Source organism: Phalacrocorax carbo, chromosome 23 (genome assembly GCF_963921805.1).
Source record: "Phalacrocorax carbo chromosome 23, bPhaCar2.1, whole genome shotgun sequence".
NCBI classification, from domain to species: Eukaryota; Metazoa; Chordata; class Aves; order Suliformes; family Phalacrocoracidae; genus Phalacrocorax; species Phalacrocorax carbo.
The window spans coordinates 460,700-472,712 of record NC_087535.1 but is presented as its reverse complement, the minus strand read 5'-3'; the positions used below and the strand labels follow the sequence as shown (position 1 = coordinate 472,712).

The following is a 12,013-nucleotide window of genomic DNA, read 5'->3' as shown; positions in this document are numbered from 1 at the left end:
GCACCTCCCCCTGAGCCTCTCAGTCCCAGCCAGGCCCTTGCTCCGCTTTGCCCTGCAGCCCCAGCCCCCGTCACCTCTGCTGCCAGGCTGAGGGGTGGCCCCTGCTCTGGCTGAGGCAGTTGTCACAGATCACAGGTTTGAGGCTGGCCAGGATGTCTGGAGATCACCTAGTCTAAGCCCTCGCTGCTCAAAGCAGGGCCAGCTTGTAACGGGGTGCTCAGAAATTAGTCCTTGCAGGTTTTGAATGACTCCAAAGATCCCACACCCAGCCTGGACAACCTATGCCAGTGTTTGACCACCCTCCCCAGTAGAAATGGTCTTTGTACGTGCACCAGTGGGTTGACCGGGATCCGTGCGTGGACTGCCTGCACCAGTACATGCAGGGCACGTAGCTGTGCTGCTGAAGTCTTTCATAAGGGCTTTTTAAACACAAAACACCCTTGCAGCAACCATGCTTTGCAGAAGAGAGTAGCTGTGCCTTTCTTCCATTCCCCTGAATGTAGTGAGACAAGCCCTGCAGCTCTGAGAGGGAAAAGGGGACAGGACAGTTAATGAATGCATGGGAACACAGTTACAGCAATCTCATAGGCTCCCCTTCCTTTGGAAATCAAGATAAAAATGAGGGCTGGAGCAGAGGAAGGCTCCTTTGAGTACATGGTGGGAACCCCTGGTACCCTGCATGTCCGGGAAGAGACATTGAGAGAAACGCTTCTGTTTCTCACAGTGGCCTCTGTCAGAGCGTGGGGAGTGCTTGGGATGGCAAGAGGTGCAGGAAAGAATTTGGCAGAGTTTTTGAATCGTCTGCAAAAAATTTTTAGAGCAAGGGATTGGACTAGATGATCTCCAGAGGCCTCTCCACCCTCAGCTACTCTGTGATGCTGTGATTTTCTTGCCATGGCCCCCAGCCACCGCTCCTTCTTCCCCATAAACACGTGACAGACCTGGGCTTGACAAACCCCAGGGCCGCAGAGATAGGGACCGAAAAAGCAATAAACCATTCCAGCAGCTCTGCAAGCATGGAGGAGCCAGGCCCTACGAGTTGTTCCCCATTGCGTCTCCCTCACTCACTGTCCAGAGCTCCTCGTTGCTCCATGTCCCTTCCCCGCACACCAGCTGCACCACGGCTGGTCGGGTGTCTGTGGGACTCATTGGTGGCATTCCTGAGGGTTGTCCCTGGACTAGATGCCCTAGATCTGCTCAGTTTGAAAAGGCTTTGCTGGATGCTGCCACCTCAGCCAGCAAAACCATGGACAGGAGAATGATTTGGAGACAGCACAGACAGGGGCTCAGCTGCTGCCTGTCAGACCCAGGGTGTAGAGAACCCAACTAGAGGAAAAGAAATCCAGGGGAGCTGCCGCTGTTCCGCCCTTCTCCAGGGCTGGGAGCAGATGGTCAGCAAGGTCCCTTCAGAGGAAGCCTTGCTGCAGAGCTGGAGACCACGGGGCATCCTGCTTGATGGGGCAGGCTTTGGAAGCTGCTGTATTTTTTACTGGCATTCAGGACAAGTGGTCAGCTCTGCTGGCCAAACCGGAGGGTGAGAGCTGTGTATCGGTAACGTGCAGCAAAAGTCACAGCTGGGCTCTGTGCAAAGGGGAGGTGAAATCCTCTCGCCAGCTCTGTCCACGGGGGAAGGAGCCTGAAAGAAGGCAACCTTGTGATGGCAGGTCTGTATGTGAAAAGGCTGCTGGGGTGGCCGAGTGCCCGTGAGTAGGGCCAGGACGGGACAGCAAGAGGGACATCAGAGGGGCCTGGCTTAGCTGCCTACCCAAAACCCCAGGCTGAGCCATGGAGGCCGCTAGGCCAGCCAAGCCACAAGCTGGGCAGGGTGCCGGTCCTTGACAGCAGCCCCAGCCCAGAGCAAAGGGGAGGATTGAGGCAGGGGACACTTGTACAGCTGCATCTTTATGTGCCTCTCTCAAGATGCTGGGTAAAAGCAGCTGCAGTTTCTGAAGTCCCATGCACCGAGTCTGTGCGTGGAGATGTGCGGGCGTGTGGTCTATTCTCACAGCTATTAGAGGACCCCAGGAGATCAAGGGTGACCCAAGGCTCTAGGAAAACCCCATGCAGAGGCCTTTCCTGCAGTGAGTGACCCATGCCAGCCTCAGGGGACACCCAACTGCAGGTACTCACGCTTCAAAACCAGCACTGGATCAGCAATCTCTGCTCAAGGACTGCTAGACACAGGTCAGCTGCCTGAACACAGCTGTTTTCAGTGCTACTGGAGATTCCCTGGGCTACATGAGACAATCCTCGAGCAGATGACGTTACACAGGACCCACAAGCAAGTCACAGGCCTCCAGAGCCACAGATGGAGGTCTGGGACACCTGCAACAGCATCAGACACCCATATTCCTGTAACCGAATTGTGCCTGGAGCTGTGTTCAGGTCACTGACCCCTGTGGCTGAGGTACAACCCAATGCAACCCAAAATGGCAGGATTTTTGGAAGCATATTCCTCTATATGAAACATCTGTTCTACTTAAACATAGAGCCATTATCTGGGATACTAGCAGACTGCCTACACATAGGCCGTCACCTGTGTTATTAAAAGTGTCTTCTGTACAGCCTGAGCTCCAGCTCCGTCCCCCACTCACCAGGCCCCATGCTCTACCTGATAGTTTTACAAAGCACACGGGACTCAGCCCAGCTGCTTTTGGATGCTCTGAAAGGGTGGCCTCCCTCTGAGCCCTTGGGTCCCACTGGTGGGGAAAAGCAGGCACGTTAGTGTGTGCAGCATGTCAGCCGCCACCCATCAGAACTGCAGGAGCAGACCAACTGCCCTACAAGACAAACCCTACTCTAAATTTGCCTTTATTTCTCCGTTGACCGTAAATGGAGTCCAGGCAGCCAGCTCACGTGCAGACATCTGTATTTTCTTGGGTGAATCCCTTTGAGTAACCTGCCTTGCTAAACACATTTCTGAACTTGCCTGCTCCTGGGGCAAGGCCTCTAATGAAGGACAGCGTGATTTGGAGCTCACCGACGATTTTGAAAACTCAAGTCAAAGTGAAAATAAACACTTTGAATTTTTGATTGAGTTGGAAAGTCAAAATCACTTCATCAGCATCAAAGACGGTATTTTGATTTCATTAGAATTAGACAAAATTAGACAAAAACAGCATCACAAAAAAATCTTCTGGATTAGAAGAACTCTAATCTAAAAAGAATAGGAATGAAAGATGTTTAGTTTCAACAACTGTATTTTTTCCAGGATAAAGTGAAATGGATTCGTAGAAGATTTGCAGGTTATTAAATACACTTTTGTCACCTCCCAGGATGAGTTCTGGTTAACAAAGCTTTCATGAGACTAATTCTAAATCTAGTGTAAATGCTGTCTGCAAATCTTCACTGGGTGGTCCTGGAAAGACAGAGTCAGAAGCCTGGCTGCTTTCCAGGTTTTCCAACCTTGCGGGACGAAAGTGGCAGCAGAGGCGTCACAGGAGATCCTCCCTTCCCAAGCCTCTCCTCACTGGAGACCCCCAGCATTAGAGCAGGGTGGCTTTCACTGCATCAAGTGCCTGGGATGCAGGAGGCTTCTCTGAAGGGAACCCGGGCTGGTCAGGCTCCTGCACATCCATTAGCAGTGAGCTCTCTAGGCTGAGCCTAGATCCTGCCTCCACAAATAACGTGGGGCACTGTCCTTGCTGCTCTGACTCAGCTCCCCTCATACATTTTGCCTCCTCAACAATTTCAAGGTCTTAGATAAACAAAATCCTCTCTGAAGCAGACTGGGCAATGAAGAGAGGGAGTTTAAAAAGTGACAGGGAGAGAATTAATGCATTGCAGCATCTCTCTGCTGCAGGAAAACACCTCCAACAAGCCTTTGTTGCACCACCTGCGGGTCCCATAGAGAGCACGGCCTGATACGCAAGATGGTACGGGTCTGGCTCAGCTCCTAGCTGGGACTGCTCCTACAAAGCTACCAGAACATGATGACAAAGGGACATGCAGAGCATGGATGAAGGAGAGGCCTGGGGCTGCCAGGCTCCCGATACAGAGAGCTGTTGGCATGGCAACAGGCTGAAAAATCCCCCAATAGGACATAGCATAAGTAATCTAACATAGAGTAAACACAAACAGATGACATCTCATTTGTAGAGGACGTCACTACCTGCCTGCCTGCCTCCCATTAACGGGGAAGGCTGTTGGTCCTTCCTGAGCAGCATCAGTGCCTGCGCCGGAGCACTGCGAGGTGCATTGCTGCCAGGTTGTCCCCCCCGATCGTGCCACACTGCCACATGCTGCTGGCCTTTCTCCAGCTCTGCCCTTGCAGGTGTCCTGCTCTCAGCCAAATCCCCAAACCCCTTCCAGCGGGAAGCCCCCATCCCTGCTGCCCCCACCTCCTGCTTTCCACGCTCAACCTGCCCCAGTTTCGCTTTCTCTTTGATCTCTCAGCTGAGATAACTGCACCTTTCAAATCCTATTGTGCCCCCTTGGCCAGGGAAGAAACAAAAATCAGTGTCTTGAGCGTAACTCTGCCCCAAGCTTGCAGCACACTGGGAGGCTGAACAAGCACCCCAGGAATTAACTCTCCATGGGTTTTTCTAATTCTCCTCCTCTGTGGGCCTACCTCGGACTTATTTTTAAAAGATGTAATAACACATTGCCAATATGACCCCTTTTCTTCTTTTCCCAAGGAAATTACAAGTAAACGCTATCTTCAGTGCCACTAAAAGCCTGTTGAGGAGGAGAGAGACAAAAGCATTTCAAGGAACTAAAAATTGCACAAGTAAAAGCTTACTTTGTATTCTGTATCTCAGATTCTTTGACTGCTTTAATATTTTCCTCTGCAGAGTCTCTAATGAACAGGTAAAAACCAGAGAGGTGCTTTTTTAAGTCACAAGTTGCCAGCAATACCTGCACACAACACACCCCAACCCGACGCTGAGGAGTCCTGAAGTTAGCAGAAGAGAACATTTCTTTTAAAAAGGGCATATTTAGATGCTTTGATTCAGTCACCAAACTCAGACTCTCAATGGAAATCGATGTGGACTGAACCGCAAGGGGGATCTGAAGAGGGGAAAAGGGTGGCAAACTAAAAATAGTGCAAACTATCGATTTAGCTCCTATCAAAATGCCTTATTCCAGGCAAAATGGAGTGACTGGGGAAAAAAAACAACAAAAGGAATAACTGATTGGAAAGGAGCAAAGTCTCTGCTTAACAGAGATGGGTTTTTTCCCCCCTCTTAAATAAAAAGTACCAAAATTAAAATACAGTTTTGAAATGAAAGGTCAGAAAATGTTATTCCAAAAATGCTGAAACAAAACATTCCAGCCTTTCTGGAACAGGACGTTTCCTTTTGGAAGGGTCATGATAAAAAAATTGAGGGAATTTGTTCTTTTTTTGGCATCAGTTCCTCCTTCCTGTGTACTTCACACACTAATCTGCTGCCTTTGATCTCAACCTAGGGGTGGTTTCAGCCCTTCTGAAAACCCATTTTGCAGCGGTCTCTCCGCCACCCTGCCTGCCTCTGCCTTTGCAGCATCTCTCAGTGGACCAGCGACGTCTGACTGCATCCCCAGGGCAGCACCAGATCCCCCCACTACAGGTATTACCCTCTTGCACCCCCACCACAGAGGGACCAGCTCCGCAGAGCCCTCGAAGCCGAGCACCTGGCTGCCCAGTCAGGAGGGTCAGCAGGACAGCGGGAAGGGCTGCGCCTTACCAGGCTGGAGTTGGCAACGTTGGTGTCGTCCTCAGGCATTGGCAGGTAGATGGCCAGTGCAACACAGTTGGCAAAGATGGTCAGGAGGATGATGATCTCGAAGGGTCTGAGAGAAAGTGTTAAGGAGCGAAGGCAAGAACAAAAAAGCAGGTACAGCCGTGCATGGGTATGTGTGGGGAAACCCCACTGGCTATGGGGGAACAACCTCTCACTGGGGCAGAGAACCAGAGCGAGCGGTCAGCCTTCACCCTCTGCGCATCCTCAGTTGCTGCCCATTTCTTGGGTGGCCGGGGAAGGGGGGAATGGGCCAGGATGAGATGCAGGGCCTGGACGCTCAGGGCATGTCTGCTGGAGAGGGGAAGCTTTGGCACAGCACATATGGGGCAGGGGCACAAATTAAAAGGCTGCAGTGGAGCAATAACAAGGGCATGGGAGAGCTGATTGTTTCCCCCTGATCATCCTTCAGCGAATCATCCTGAAGGGTCAGGACCCTCTTGCATAATGTAGACGCTTAACCAAAGCATCACCCTTTGGAACGTGCTGCCCCTGGCTCCATCTGTACTCAGCATCCGTGAGGGAGACGCTGCTGAGCAGCGGATCTCAGGTGGGCATGTCTCCCTGACTAGAAGGTATCTAGGGGCAAGACAGCTCAGCCAGGGTCTCCTCTAGCAGAACATCCAGCTGCTAACATCCCTGGGTGTCCTACAGCCTCAGTGCCCCAGTGCAGGCAGCACGCCTGTGACTGTCCCCAGGAGTGCCATGGGCTGGGAGTAACTGGAGTGCTCAGCTTGAGCTCCATCTCACTCCCTAGAAGGCGGAATTGTGCTGTTTGGGACTGTGACATCTCTTGAACAAATACGGTGAATTTATATTTCCCCTGAAGGCCCTAGCACAGGCTCCTGCTGCTGTCACTAATCTGCTGGGCCACTGAAACCTCATGGTCAAGCTTCAGCTACCACATTCCTGAAGCTCCAAAAGAGCTCAAACTCTGGCTCTGGGACCTTGGAGGCAGAAGTCTCTGTTCCTCCCAGCGTGGTCCAAATCTGCCACCCTGTGGTACCCTGGCAGTGCACCACACATCTGGTCAGAAGAAGACAGCATCGTCTTTTGCTGCCCCTCTGCTGGTCACATCCAGGCCCTGCTGCAGCTCTAAAGTGCTTGTGCCTAGCCACGGCACCATGCAGCTAGGCACATACCTCAAAGCAAGGGGGTCTCCTCCACTCACCTAGTGGCCTCGGGCTGCCAGAAGACAGCTGGGTACAGCACGATGCAAAAACCTACAAGAAACATTTTTGGTCATAACGCTAATCTCAAAGTTTTCTGCCCAATAGTGTTTCTTGATGAGTACGTCTCAGTTGTCCCCGATCCACTTGCCTTGCCTGTATCCCTGGAAGCCTCTGAAACTAAAAGCAGGTGGAGGAAATGAAAATGTTGGTCTGGCTGTCCCCTGGGACGGACCCGCCTACAGTGTAAATCAGCAGTGACAACTCACCACACTCCCCACCAGCCCCTTCCCCTCTCCATCGTCCTACCAGCCAACATCCACACTTATGACCACAGCCAGCGCCTACCCCCATAAGCTGTTTTGAGATCTTTCATCCCCATCCCCAGCTGTAAATTCCAACCCGCCATCACGGGCAAACTGGTAAATCTCATCCAGTAGGTACAGAGGTTCCAGTACAAGACAGGATTTCCCAGCATCCCCATCTCACTTTGGGTAGACCTTCCAAAGGAGAACAGCTCCCAGGAACACGCTCAGTGGGGACAGACAGCACAGCCATGCAGACTGCTGCCACTACAGCACAGCCCTCGAAACTCAGTACCCCAGCAGAGAGGCCCTGCAACCATACTGACACCCCTATGCCACAGTTAATCAACTGACTAGCTCAGCTTTCCAGCTAATTGTGCTGAGGCCTGCCTTGGGCTGTGGTGGCCATGCCACTGTCCAATCCAGCATCGTGGGACAAGGGGCACCTAGGGAGCATTCTTTCCATACTGGCCTGCTGAGCTGGCTGAGTGCTGTCAGTTGTGTCCTGTGCACACCACAGGTTATTTTGCCTTTTCTGGACCCTTCTGTCCATCAATCTGATGCCACTTTAAAAACTAAAGTCAGCTGGAAAAGCTGTTCCCCTCTGTGTTCCAGGTAACTGGGCAGAGCCCAGGGGTTACAGGCTTCCCTACCTACTCTGACAGTGAGAGATGAATGTTGCCAGCACTCATCCCAGTTTCCACGTGGCTGCAACGGTGAAGGGTGCAGGGACCATTCAGCATCACGGAGCAAGTTGGAGAGAGCTGTGGAAAGAGGAGCAGGAATCACGGCTCAGGTCCTGCCACATTAGCCACTGACGTGCAGAAGGGGAAGAGCCTTTGCCCATCCCCCTGCTCTGGGAAAACAGCCACATACTTATTTCCTCCTCCTTCAATTGTGACCTGCCTTGTAACTGGAGCTGGAATCAGCTTGCCGCTTGCAATTCTGCGAGTCTGGCACTGTTATTAGGTAGAAATGCAGTGGGACAGATCTAACCAAAAGAAGAGGCATGTAGTGTCACTGGACACAGCGTCTCTGCCTCCTGCCACTGAGCCAGAGCCTCAACGTCCTCCTCAGCTCCTTGCCCTGCAATCTCACTTCTTTCTCTCCGGCAACCTCCTGTCACAGAGCATCCAAGGGCCCCAGCGCCTCCCTTGCAGCAGGAATCAGGCCCTTAGTACCCTACAGCTGTGTGGTCCTCCACGGTCCCCAGTCTCCTCACCCATCTGCCTTGAAGTCCTCCTGGCTGCAAAATAAACCTGGAATACCTGGGTGTCACCACACAGCTAGACGTGTCCCAACAACCACCAACCTGCCGGGCTAGCTGTTGAGCACAATACCCAGCAATTCACAAGTACCCAGATTTCCTTGTGCTGACAAACGCGTTTTTTGAAATGTGAGTGAACTTCAGCATAAAAACCCCTCTGCCTCAAGCCAACCAGGCTTTCACCCGCCCTAGACTGAGTGCAGTGATGCTCCCTACTCTCCAACTGCCTCAAAAAGACCCCGTCCCACTCCTGTGGCTCAGCTTTGTTCTCTGACAGCAGAAGCTGTATAGCAGAGGTGGGCCCAAGGAACAGGAACGCGTACTGCCGTACTGAACCCAGACACCAGGTATCCCACAGAAAATGGTCACAGCTAATCTACCCTTGGCAGCTTGCCTGGCCCTGAAGCCCATAAGAACTCACAGGACCCGGAATGATCCTGCAATGCCTTGCAAACCCTGATCCCTGAACGAGGGCAGCCAGGTGCATTGCAGTATAAATACAGCCAGGCACAAGAGAAGCGCTGCAGAAACCCAATGCCCTGGATCATTTGTCCTGCACAGGTCAGAACCACCTGCAGCTTTCCTAGTGGGACACCCACCTCTCCCCTCCACACTCCCCTTCCAGGGCACCGACGGGGGAAGGACCCCCATTGTGCTACGCACTCTCTCTGGCACACGTTGGCCCAGGAGGAGGAATGTGTTTGAGTATGTTGGAAGATATAAGTCCTATTTCCAGCTCTTCCCCTGCCACTAGGGTGTACGCATAAGCTTCTTCCATACTCAGTGCCTATTTAAGACACTGACACAGTTCCCTTCCCTGGCAGAACAACCCAGTCCTCATGGCAGAGGAGCAGAAACGGAGAATTCCCCAATGACGGCTCTTCTTCCTCGCCTTGAAGGACAGAGAGCCCCTTTGCAGTGAAGGAACAGCAGCTCAAAATCCGTGGCCAGCACAGCACCACCAGAGCATGCCCTGAGCACCTGCAAACGGGCACCCTGGGCTTTGAAAAAGATGGCCTCTCTGGCAGCGTGGGGCATGGGTTTGGTGTCCCCATGGCACTACATGTACAGCAACACAGCCAGCCTTTCCCAAGGGCAGGGCCTGGCCCCCAGCCCTTAGGCAACCAAGCCCCCTCCAAGAAGAGCAAAGCCTGGCCAGGGCTGGGATGATCCTGCCAAGGCCAGGAACATGCAGATCAGTTCAAGCAACTGAAATAAGAAAAGTTGGGGTGGATCTGCTGGAAACATCCCCAAATTCCACCGTGTTTCCTTGAGCCCAAATGTTTTGCTGAAGCCAAAGTGAAATATTTCATCTCCCATCCTCTTCCCTTCCATATAATACAGGTGAACAAGGCAATATCTAATGGCCTAAAATAGTTCCTGGATGGGTGGCAGAAACATGAAATTTTGGAATTCCTGAGCTATAACGCCCCAGTGAAGAGATGCCTAACCAAAGAGCAACCACCCAAACCCATCCCTGCATTAGGCCAGAGGCACAGAGATACTGTCCCTCTAAACAGTATCACTCACAAAAGCCTTCACCTGTGACAGCAGGGATGGGAAAGGGGAGACGAGAGGACAATGGTGCCAGCAGGATTCGGGGGGTGCCAGCCAGCCCCCACCCCCGGGGCAGGGAGCAGCTGTGCGATCAGGCAAGTGGTGACACACACACAGAATCATCCCAAGCAGCTCGTTATGGTCTTGCTACACACCCCCAAACCTCTGCCCTGGGGCAGCGTGATGTCCCCAGCTCCACGCTCAGCTCCCACGCCCCCCGCCTGGCCCTCCTCTGCCCATCCCCATCCCCACCCTGGGATGGGCACTGTGCCCCCTCCTCGCATGCCAGACCCTCTGCCCTCCCAGCAGACATTCCCGTATTCTACCCAGCACAGCTCCTGCCAGTGCAAAACATGTTCGCTCCTACAAGGCCCTTGTCACCCAGGCTGCCCCTGCCTGCCCCCGCACCACTCCACCGAAGGTCCCCATGGCCTGAGCCACTTGTCAGCCCCAGCTTCCCCCATAAGCCTATTCATGCTCCCAGTTTGCACAGTCATTGCCAATGCATCCCACTGGGGCACCCCAAAACACCTCGCTGCCTTTTACAGACCGAATTAGACAGCCTGTGCTGAACTGGGCTGGCAGCTCTCCTGCCTGCATCCCACAGGGTCCCGCGCCCCAGCACCCCTGCTCACAGGCACGCACACGGGCACTGCCAAGCCCGCGCAGCCAGAAGGATACTTCCACTCCACGATGCTGATGCACGCCTTCCGCAGTGGGTTTTCCAGGGTTAAGCACAACAGAGCCCTGGCTGGCCGGGGAGCTGCTGGCGGTACCGGCTTCTTGGACTTGTCCTTCTGTTGCCTCTTCTTCACATCATCCTGGGGAGAAGTAGGCTCCATGGTGTTTCTCCCCCTCCTGCCCCACGGCCGAGCCCCCCTTCCCCAGGGTCCCAGCCAGCTGAAGCTCTTCTGGATGTCCCTTCTTGCAGAGCCCGTCTCCTCCACGCACTGAGGGAGGCGATGGGGCAGTTGGGGCTGGAGCCTGCACTCGCATGTACAAACACACAAAGCATGAGTTTAAATTTAGATCCCAGCCTGGCTCCCGGGTGCTGTCACAGCTCCTGAGGCAGCAAAAGGGCCCCTGCAGCTGTTGCTTCTTTACCCAGCACATCGGGAGGCAGGCGAGTGCTTCGCATGCCACTGACAGGGGCTGGGGGTGGGAACAGGCTGCGTGCTGGGCACACGGTCTCTGAAAGGAAAGTGCCTTGTCCCAGTCAGCTCTTTCCCCTGCTCCCCCAGCCTCCCTTACCCAAACTGCAAGATGGGCTGCCTGGGGCAATGTGTGCAGCGCCCGGCTGAATCGGGGTGAGGTGGAGAACCCAATTCTGGCCAAAGGTGGCTAACGCACAAACTGATCAGTCCCCTCTCTCTGCAGGATTTTACCTTCATTTGGTGCAAACTGCTCAGCTGAGCCCTGGACCCTGTGATGCTGGGGCTGTGGAGCCTCTGGGGCTGGGTCCATCTCACTGACAGGCACTTTGACCCCAACCTCAGCGCTCCAGAGAAGCATGGTAGGTCCAAAAAGTGCTCCAGCTTGCTCTTCTGGAGGGGCAGAGGAAACCCTTGCCTGGCACCGGTCACTCAACCCCTTGCTCAGCCTCACCTCCCCAGTCTTGCTTGCAGGGTTTGGATGCAGGAACCCAACAAGCCCAGGCTGGATTGTGTCCTGGCCAGTCCGGCTGGGCTAGGGAAAGCCCAACTGGATGAGTGGTATGAACAGTCCTGAGCTGGAAGGCAGGCAGGGCGAGAGGCAGGTTATCAGCATCTCTTCGCAGCAGGGAAAACTGAGGCACCGGGAAGGGCTTTCCTGGTGTTTCCCGGACTGAGCCAGCAAAATAATTGCAGCGATCTTATTACTTATAGTCCTATCCCACAGCAAATAGTATCCCCGTCCTACAGGGATGCTACAGCCTTGCGCGACTGACCAGCTGTGCCCCAGCCAACCCCATGCATCCCAGGGAGCTGCTCTACCCAACTGCACCAGCTGCCTTGC

General features: G+C 53.6%; 1 protein-coding gene across 14 annotated transcripts in view; it reads right to left on the bottom strand.

Annotated features, from left to right (window-relative positions):
- Window positions 1-12,013, bottom strand: part of LOC104048797 (voltage-dependent L-type calcium channel subunit alpha-1S-like) — a 50,186-nt gene that overhangs the window by 36,969 nt on the left and 1,204 nt on the right. For 10 of the 14 annotated variants that reach the window (XM_064471794.1, XM_064471798.1, XM_064471803.1 and 7 more), the window contains exons 1-2: window positions 10,700-11,397; window positions 5,667-5,772 (exon numbers count right to left, since the gene is read on the bottom strand). In XM_064471794.1, coding sequence (XP_064327864.1) covers window positions 5,667-5,772; window positions 10,700-10,860 — 267 coding nt within the window. In that variant the 5' untranslated portion in view covers window positions 10,861-11,397. The other 4 variants (XM_064471795.1, XM_064471800.1, XM_064471801.1 and 1 more) reach the window with 4 other exon arrangements.